Source organism: Saccostrea cucullata, unplaced genomic scaffold, assembly GCF_032062105.1.
Source record: "Saccostrea cucullata isolate Sc308-1 unplaced genomic scaffold, CSIRO_AGI_Scuc_v1 ctg10485, whole genome shotgun sequence".
Lineage (NCBI taxonomy): Eukaryota > Metazoa > Mollusca > Bivalvia > Ostreida > Ostreidae > Saccostrea > Saccostrea cuccullata.
In genome coordinates, this window is record NW_026931156.1 from 31,965 (window position 1) to 42,749 (window position 10,785).

At 35.8% G+C, this 10,785-nt stretch overlaps 1 protein-coding gene across 1 annotated transcript; it reads right to left on the reverse strand.

Moving 5' to 3' along the window:
• Nucleotides 1-1,269: 1,269 nt before the first annotated feature.
• On the reverse strand, nt 1,270-9,366 carry LOC134231612 (uncharacterized). The gene has a single exon (XM_062713598.1). It carries the CDS (start codon nt 9,364-9,366, stop codon nt 1,270-1,272), a length of 8,097 nt encoding a protein of 2,698 aa, XP_062569582.1.
• Nucleotides 9,367-10,785: the final 1,419 nt, after the last annotated feature.

Consider the following 10,785-nt stretch of genomic DNA (forward strand, 5'->3'; position numbering starts at 1 on the left):
TTGGAGATTTTTGTACTCATTAAAAAACTTTAACATTTGCTTACTTTCAAATATCACAATTGTCTTCCAGTGAGAATACCCTACTTTTGGTACCAATTTATTAGATTTGAATTTAAGAAAAGGTTAATCTTTGCTATGTTGCCATACTGGGGCATCAATATTTTACAAACACATCTTGTTATCATACAATTTCCTCTTGAAAAAAAATCATTCTGCGTGTGTGTGTGCGTTATTAAATTACGGAATTTTCAATCCCCCAGGTCAGATGCTGCTCTTGTGTAGACTGTGTAAACTGTAGGGAGTGTAGTTATAAAATGTGTAGCAAAAGCCGAACCGTTGAGATTTCTAAACTGAAAACTGGGATTGCTTAATTCTTATTAATCAGAATTCGTATTCATATTATCTAATTAAGAGAAAAAAAATTGTCTGCCATGGTAACTTTTTGGCAAAATAAAACGTGTTTCTCCGAGCTCACTAGATGCGTTTGACAACTCCATCGCACGTGTGTATAGGCCAGGCAAACTGATCTGGCAGACACGTACAGGTATGTTTACTGTTTGTTAGGAAACTGGGCGACCGTAATTCTATGGACTCACAAAATTTACACCAGTTCCAAAACTAGACAGCACAGTTTTTTTTTTTTTTTTTTTTTTAAAGTCATTAAACACTGTTAAACATATTAAATCTAAAAGTCGAATATCTTTTGATATGGGGTAACCCATATCCTTGTTATAGTTGTTGCTATTTTGAATTAGAAATCATTATTTTTCTGAATTATATAAATTTTTGACAAGCATTTCAACCTTTAACAACTGGCCAGGAATTAAAATGTAATTTATGCAGATTTTTTAAAATAATAATTTCACAAGTTTCAAGATATTTTTTCCAAAGGCGTTTTCACACATAGCACAATCAATTTTGTCTTACCCTATCATATATTTTTAAGCTCACAGAAAAACCATAAAAACTTAATTTTATCAATCGACATATTTTTTATAATTTTTTTTTTTAATTTACGAAAAATGAATAAATCTCATTTTCTCTAAAATACATGTATAGAAAAATCAAGGAAGACTCCTTTTGTATAGAAAAAGCATCAATAAATAAGATTACACCAAAAAATTGAATTAAAATTTTATGCACTGATGTAGAAAAAATAGTTTCAAAATCCTTGGTATCAAAGTTCCTTTTTGGAGTTATCTTTCTTGTTGCCTGGAACTCGAAAACTTTGGCAAGTCTCCGCACACGTCACCATACGAGGCCTAAGTTTTATCTGGTTTTTAAAGAAATTTTAACAGCTTCATGATAGCTGTAATAAACTGACATTGCCTCTACTCTTGCTTCCATCTGCTCTGTAATGTAAACATGATCTAACATTGAATTCCCGTCTGTTGTTGCAAAATTCACTTTCTGCTTAAATCCACTGGTTTCTAACATTCTTTGAATTGGTCCTTTGGATTGTGCATCTTCGTTGAAATCGCCAAGTATAAGGCATTGAGAAAACAATACTTTATAAAAATCTAAAACTCTCTGAAGGGAGTCAAGGAACCAACTGACATTAAGAGAACTTGGTCGATATACTACGATGATAGCTGTGTCTTCCTCACTAAGTTCTATAGCCATTCCCTCAATATTTTTCTGAGATAAAACATGAACTAAAGCTTTTTCGTTTCTCTTCTTATAAACACCTACCCCTCCTCCTTTGGACACTCGAAGTTTAGCAAAAATGTCTACACTTTCATCATACGACTGCTTCCTTGTAATATGGTTGAATTGAAAGTCGTCAATTTCAAAATTTTGGATTTTATCATTGTCTGTCAGCCATGTTTCTGTTACACATATAAAGTCTGCTTGGAGGAATCTTGTATCACTTTTTAGGTCAAGAAAATGCGCTCTTAAGCTTTGCACATTGAGTAAAACAATTGTTTTGAAGGTTCGGTCATCATAGTAGTTGGGATAATCTTGCACTGGGATTATTTTTTCCATCTTACACAGTGCTGACTTTATGTCTGGATTCGCATAATTTTTTTTCAACAATGCATTTTCATCTTTTGTTTCTATGAATAAACCATTTTGTGATGTGACACGACTTACTGCAACATATGCCTGTCCTGGAGCGAAAGTACGATCTAAATTTACTACAACACAGTTTGTTGTCATGCCTTGAACTTTGTGTGCTGTACATGCCCATGCAAGTTTCAAGGGAAACTGATGTCGTACAACATTCTTTGAATTTTTCTCCTTGATGTCTTCTTGTATTCTCTGAATCAATACTTCATTTCCATGCGGCGTCTTTTTCCCATGCAACTTTCCAATATCTTCACTATCAAACAAAACTCTAATCCCTTCTACCCTATTTCTTAGCTGAGGTTGTCCAAAATCAAAAGCTGAAATATGCCCAATCGCACCATTCACAAGTCCATCTTCCACATTGATATTTCTTGTCAGCATAACTCTAGCATTCACAGAAAACAGCAAAGAAGCAGAGAGCCCATCTGTTCTTGTCCGTATGAAGGGTTTTTCGCGTAAAGTCAGCTTTCCTGTAGTGTTGTCTTTTTGATAATCTTCCGCAGATATCTCTATCAATTCTTCAGAACTTGTTTGCAACATCTTTAGATTATATTCATTTGCTTCTTCATTTGTAGGATACACATGCAGTACTTCATCTGGTCCATCTCTGATGCACTCTTTAAGCATTGTTTTCGCCTCTTCTGAGAGTGGTTCCTCTATTGTTCTGATCCGTAGGGAATTCAAAACTGTAGCAAATGCTACATCGTCACGTTGTCTCATTATTTCTTCTAACTCAACAATTTTGAAGAAGTCTAACCAGTAGTCTATGGGATATTCATCATTTTCTTTGTAAAGTATTTCCAACTTTCGCTGTTTCACAGGAGGTAGTTGGTAAAAATCTCCAACTGCTATAACAGAAATACCACCAAAAGGTTCCTTGCATTTCTTGATTTGTACCAGTCGTTCATGAATGTAATACAAAAGTCGTTTGTAAACCATTGAGACTTCATCGATGACTAATATCTGCAGAGAAGCTAACTTCACCCTCATTGCACTCAAACTCTGTTCTTTCAGGGGTTCGTATGGAATAGGTAGAGCTTTGGTTAAAGAAAATACGTGGTGAATTGTGTTTCCCCCAATATTGAAAGCAGCGGTTCCAGTGAAAGCTGTGAGAAGAACAGATAATTCTGAAGGAGATGAAGCAATTTTCTCAAAAATCCGAGAGGCCTCATACTGTATAGTCTTTATCAGGTGACTTTTTCCTGTTCCTGCACCTCCGGTAACAAAGATATGTAATGGAGCTACTTTCCTCTCATCTACTTTTCTCAAGCACCATTCACGAACTATGTAAAAAACCTGTTTTTGTTTATCATTTAAACTTCGCAATAAAGGCAGAATTTCTTCCCTTGAGTTTGAGTTTTCTCTAATATGGTATATCAAATCAGAAGAGCAATCATGTTCAATTTCATGAGTGATTTCTTGTTCTTTGTTTTCTGATTGTTCTGTTTTTCTCTTTTCGTATAGACATTCATCTCGATTTCTTTCAGTTTCTGGACAAAGGTTAGCCCAAGCATCTTCAGGTTCACCATAAACTTCTAGAGTTTCCTGAGCATTTTCAAGGGCAGCCTCATTCTTTGAGAAATTACAATGATTGTTTTCAACCACAATCCTCACAGACTGTAATTTCTTTTCAGTTCCTATTCTGACAAACCCTTCCTCGTAAAATGTCTGATAAAACTTGAATCCAGGCGGTTTCAATTGATCTTGGGTCCAATATGGAAGAAAAAGCTGTAGTATTGACTGATAATACTTTTCTGATGCATTTTCAGGATTGAACCTTGGATATCTTACTATGGCTGGCTTAGCTCTTGTTCTTCTCTGAATGTAACCATTTCCGTTTTTCAATTCATACACGCCATCTTTTACTCCCTTGGGTATTTGAGATTTCGCCAAAACGCGATACTCTGAGCAAAATTCTGCAAGGCACATTTCAGGAAAAGGATGTAAATCAGGACGATTTTCATATCTCTCCACTATATTTGTCATCCAAATACTGTCGTCATCATCTTCCATATCATTTTCGTTCTTGCATGTTCTTTTCATTTGTGAAAGGGGTTTACTTAATCGAGTCGGATTTTCACCAACAGGAACAAACACTACTTTTCTTGATCCTTCTTTCATTTTTAGATTACAAACTCTGTACACTGCTTCTTGGGCACTCACTTCTCTATGGTTAAGATAAGCTGATCCAATTTTTCTTATTGTTTGACGAGCACTTAAATTTCCCTCTGCAGATTCTACTCGAGTTTGTTTCAGCAGCATTCCCATTTCCCGCTCTGACTTGGATATGTATGAAATTATGTAAACAATGCAGCTAAATGGGTCAAGGATGTACTGTATGTCCATATTGGCATCCCAGCATTTGAGAAGGCATGCGTTGTATTGGTTTGTCCACATTTCATCAGGATTTCGTTTCAAGATAGTACTTGTTTTTGCAGATAATACCTTGTGTGCCCTTTCATAAGTATCCTGTGATAATTGCATCTTAGTGAATATTTCCTCTGCAGTTTTGCCTTTATTCACATCATCAAGAACTTCATTCCAAACATGCAACAAAATATCTTTAGCATGAGATTTACTCAGTCCTTCGGATTTCTCAGAGTCCTCCTCATTTTCCTCACATTGTCTTGTAATAAATGTTCTTTCTGATGGTGGTCTTGGAAAGTGGAATCGACAGTCTGTACCCTTTTTCCTACAGGATTTTGAATGGTTCTTACTATGTTGCTGAACACCTAAAACAATTTCTCGCAGCTCTTCGTCATCATTTTCAGCAGGTATAGCGCATGTGATATATTTATCAATAAAATCGCAAACAGTGTTATCATCATCTTCATTAAATTTTGGTGCATTCTCAATCCAGTACAAGCAGTGCATGTGTGGAGAGCCCCTTTGTTGAAATTCTACTCTAACGAAGAAATCAATAACATTTCCTATTGGTTTTGAGGGTGACAATATTACATGTCTTTGAAACATATGGAATCTATGTTCAAACATTCTGGCAACAGTAACTGGATTGCTTCTCAAAATTTCACTTTTTTCTGACCAGTCTAAATCAGGGGGCGATCTAGAATCATTTTCTTGAAGTAAAATTGATCCAATTATTTCGTTCCATCTAAATTCAGCTGCAGAAAATGAACAAAACCATGTTGGGATGCCTAACTGTCGAAGCATAGCAAACAGATCTTTTTGAGAAGCTGACCAATATGCAGGTGTTCCTCGAATAGGTTGCATAAACCGTAAAGCCTCATCATTCCTTAAGAGTTTTGAGAGAACATCAGGATTCTGTAACATTTCAGATGTTACTGCATTTCCACTATCAAGCTTTGACAAAGACTTTCGAATTGAAATTTGTGTTTTCTCTATGACTTGGTTCAATTCTGACATGTATTGAGAAAAGAAAATGTAATTTGTGTCCTTAGCAAATCTGTTATCAGCATTCATAAGTCTGTTGTTAAAATATCTTGATAGGGTTATTTTCACATCTCGATCTTCATTCCAAGAAAAGTTGCCACTTGGAAATAAATGTGGAAATGATTTTGCTTCGTTTCCTTCTTCTTGCAACATTCGGACTGGATTTTTCCCTTCGCCTGGTGCTATATTGTAAACATCATCAAAGTAATGATCAAGAACTTCTTGTGCCACATCTACAGGCTGTAAACATGTGTCAGTAGCAACATGAGTTTCATCTCTCTCATCTTCTTTCACCTCTTCATCTACAAATTCACTAGTCTCATTAAATAGCAAATCATTTTGGTCACTTTTTCCTTCCCACAAGGTATTTATCACTACCTTTTTATACCATTTGTTTTCTTTCCTTAAATAATCAAGAGCCATGTTAACATGAGTTGGATTAACAAATTGGTATTCGTAATAGCCCTTGTAAGCTAGCTTTCGTTTTAGCTTAACTCTTAACAATAAATTGTCATCCCCATTTCTTGGTAAAGCTGTTGCCTTCTCCATATTTGATGGCACACAAACAACAGGCCCATGAACATTTCTTTGACCACCTTGTGGAAGAGCCATCACTTTCATAAAGGGAATATGCAAAGCAATTAAATGCTGCTCCAAACTGTTTAAACTGCTAAGCTCGCATGGAATTTCCTCTAATGACATTTTATTAACAGCTGCCTCTGCTGGAATATTCCCACTCAATATTTTCCTATGACAGGTAAAGCATATCCACAATGATGACTGGGGGCAATGCACTGGACAAGACAATGTACAATCATGGGAGCATTTTTTCTGTATACAAATCTGTGCAATTTTATAAGCTTCATGACTTTTCTCATACATTTCAAGTGTGCATCGTTGGACTTGATGTTCAAACAGTAAACGATTACAACAGCAACATATGTAGTCTGGGCCATCTCTCACACTTTCCTTAAACAATTTCACAACTTCTTCTTCGTCTTCCAACTTTACCTTTAGTGCTCGTCTCTGATTCAGAACATTCTCCTTCTTTTTCTTTTTCTCAGCAGCACTAAAATGATACTTTACTTTATTAACAGCCTTAACCTTTTTTATGTTCTTCATCATTCTTGTACTTTTCTTTGTTTTCTTGTGTTTAACATTCAATCTTTGTTTAATTGCGACTCTGTGTTCTTCATCATTCTTGTACTTTTCAATACTTCTTTGTTTAACATTCAATCTGTGTGCTTCATCATTTTTGTACTTCTCTATACTCTTTTCTTGATAATTCTTTCTGTGTACTTCATCATTCCTGTACTTTTCTAAACTTCTCTGTTTTAAATCCTCTCTGTGTCCTTCATCATTCCTGTATTTCTCTTTACTTCTCTGTTTTAAATCCTTTCTGTGCAATTCATCATTCCTGTACTTTTCTTGACTTCTTTGTTTAACATCTTTTCTGTGTTCTTTATCATTCTTGTACTTATTTATACTTCTTTGTTTAACACCCTCTCTATGTACTATATCTGACCTATATTTCTCAATACTTCTTCTCTTCATGTATTGTTTATGGATACCATCTGTTGTATATTTCTTTTTACAAGCTTCCAAGCTCCTCTGCTTTGCCTTTGCTTTGAAAATTCCATCACTTTTATATCTTTCCTTACCATTTGCGATTGCCTTTAATCTAAATTGAAGGTCAGTCTTGTACCTCAGTTTTGCTGCTCTCAATTTCCTTTCTGTGTAATTTTCATTCTTTAGTTTCTTTTCATGATTTGTACTTAATTTTTTGGCAGATGAAAAGATACGCATTTCCCTCATACGATCTCGATTTCTACATCTTTCTCTGTAGTCTTTCTTGCCAACATACAGAGCATTATTTTTCAAGGAACTTACCGTTTCTTTCTCAGTAACTGACACCACTACATTGTAGTGATTCTGATCCTGATGAACTAAATAAAATGACCCTGTGCTTTGAACATTCATAGGTTCTACCTGTTTTCCTGAGAATGTAACCCAGTGATTTTCTGTATATGTATGTATATCAGTGCTCAAGAGGTGAGAGAGAGCAAGAATTTCCATTTCGGTTGCCCATGTACCATCATTTGACATACCTGTTAAATTCAAGTGATTTTCAACAGAACTTTCTGTAGATCTTACAAAAGTTTCAAACAATATTCTATTTTGTAGTAGATGTTTACACACTGCTGATCGTATTGCATAATGATAATCCTCTACTCCAATCAAACAAAATGAAATGGCCCTGAAAAAACAATTCCCATCTCCTTCAATTTCAACATATTCACTAGGTGCACCTGCTTCTTGCACAAAGCAATCCTGTTCAACATTACTATTTGTACCTGACTGAGGTATTCCCAGGGTTTGACAAAGCTGTAATTTCACAGTGTTAGAAAGTGGCAGAAAACTTATACTATGACTTTCACTGCAAATGAGTTGAACATCATCATTGGCAAATGATTGAAAACCATTAGCATCTGACTGAACATTTGCAGTCAAAAGGTCTACGTTTTCTTGAACTGCTAATTTCAAGTCTTTATTTTGCTCAGTACATTTTCCTGGCTCAATTTCAATAAAATGTTTATCAGTTGTTGCAAACTGGCTAACTGAACAATCAACACCTGTTATTTCACATTCAGTAATTCCAGAAATTCCCATTGACATTGCCAAGGACAATATGTGATTGTAAATATCATCAACTGATTGATACAGTATCCTTGTACTCCTTCCACTTACACTCATACACCCCGATTTTGATCGTGAATGTGGATCAAATGTAAAGAAGCCATCCTCTGTTTTTCCAACCAAAAAAGTATTTCCCTTGAAGCATACAAAACACCCACTTGTTTCGCCAAGACCAATATGCAATGCATCTGTCAGTGAATATGCATTGAATTCATCATAGTTTGGTTCTACATCTGACAAATTTATTAGGCTGCATAAAGATTCGCATGCTTTGAACTTAAACGTTGTATTAAAACACTCAAAAAATTGGGGCAACTCGTTCACTAAAAGATACCTACTGACAATGGTTGAACTACGCTGCAAGTATGTATAAAGCTCATCTCCTGTTGCCAACACTTTATTCATATCTGAAGTTTGCCACTGATTAGAATTCTTTACTTTATGGTATGCTAATGCTGCTAACGAGTTTGCAACACATTGTGTTCCTGCATTTTCACCAAACATTAGGTCACCTTGATGAAAAGAGCCTTGAATACACACCTTGTTCAATGTTACTGGTCCATCTTTACTACCACAAGCATAGTCAACACCAATTTCACCAGTACACAGTCTTCCTATTCTACATTCTGATTTATATCTCTCATATACATTCTCTATATTCTCATTTTCATCATGTAAATTCCTTTTAGTATTCCTTTTAGATCTCGTTCTTTTACTCCAGTTTGCATCAATCAATCTCCTGCTGGACTCATCCCCCTTGGAGGATGACATATCCAGCTGCGCCTGACCTGCTGAGCCAGACACGTGCACGGTGTCCGGCTCAGGTACCCTCGGCGAGGTACAAACCCACGGTGGGGAGTCAGGGGACGGTGCCATGCCTCCGTTTCGGGCACACAGACGACTTCCCTGAGAAGATGCGTTACTCAGGGCAGTTGGTTGCATTTTCTCGCGAAGAGAGGCCTGCAACCTGGCCAAGGGTTTTTCCTCAAAAGGCGGCAACCCTATAGAGCCTTGCCCCGGAAAATTACCGGGTGGAGCTAAGATAGCTCCATCTACTGCTCCAGCTGGAACAGCAGAATCTGGAGGAGGGTCTGATGGTGGCAAGGACTGCTCCTGCCTCTTTTCCCTCTTGCGGTCTTTGTCTCTCTGGCGCTTTTCCCTGCCAGTCAAGGTCTTTCTCTTTGGCATCTAAAAAATAAAACATTTTTCCCATATATCAAAACAAGTTATTCATGTTAAATTAGACTGAGGATACCAAATAAAAAATGTAATCACCTTGCACTCCATAACAATGTCTTTTATGTTCTACACTTAAAGCTATGGCCATTAACAAGATATCTGTAGTGTATGTGTACAAAATTTGGTTTATTCAAAATTTAGTGCAAGCAAATGAATATACGGTTGTTGGCTTAATCATAAATTAGCGCTACACATGTCTGTGATGAATATCCATATATTGTATTTGTAAATGATTTCTTCAGCAGTATTCGTGAATTCTACTCCATCACTGTCTGCGCCAAAGCTGCTTAAAAATGAAGCACTCGTATAAGTACACATTCAGTACCCCTTTTAGGCCTAAAATAAAAATTTGTTTGGTTGCGGTAGCCTCTGACCCACTGAAAATGCACTGACACCAACTTTCAGTCATTTTGTAAAAAAGAAAAAAAAATCAATTTTTCAGGAAAATGGAATTGTTTCATTTACAATTTTTGACTTTTGTTTTTATCAATCAGTGGTTTATAACAAGAGTGCAGCTTATTCATGTTAAGTATGAAAAGCTCTTTTTATTTGTTATCTAACAAAAATCCTTAAAATTTTTTTTTTTAAGAAAAAAATGCCTACCTACCTACCCAGTCTAAAAATTATAAGTCGAATACTGCAAACAAAGAATTTTTTAAGCTTGGCCTTATCGATAACTTTACCATTAAACTCTAAGGACCCAGCATGCATTGTCAAAGTTTGTTGATCAAGGCCAATAAGTAACGTTGACTTACTTGTAAGTGAACATGATACGAGGTCTCAATTAGTTGCTTCAATTGACAATATTTGATTAATAAACCTAGTCCTTATAGTAAGCAAATTATCAAACTTATAACACAACATCCAATTTGCAATTTGCTTCAGAAATCTCTTCAGTATTATAAAATTTTCAATGGGGAGGTGGGACTTGAATATTAAATTATTCTTCCATATCAATAAACAAATATCTGTGCTGTTGTGCATATTTTTTTTATTCATTAGCAAAAAAATTGATCCCCCGTTGTGGCTCATCCACGCCCCTGTTGACCTTGATTTGCATCGATTTTATTTTAAACTACCTGGGGATGCCTCCAAATCAAAATGAATAAGCATGGCTTTTCTGTTCTTGAGAAAAAGATTTTTTTTTCCTTGATATATTTATGTAAATCTGAGATCCCCCATTATGGCCCCAACCTTGAAGAGGAGATGTAGTATATTTTCCTATATATCTCTATATTAAACTTTGACCCCCATTGTGGCCCTACCACTCCTAAAGATCATGATTTAAAAAAAAAAATTGAAAATTCACTACCTGAGGATGCTTCTATATACATTGTACATATGACACATCACAAGCTCACTAAATGA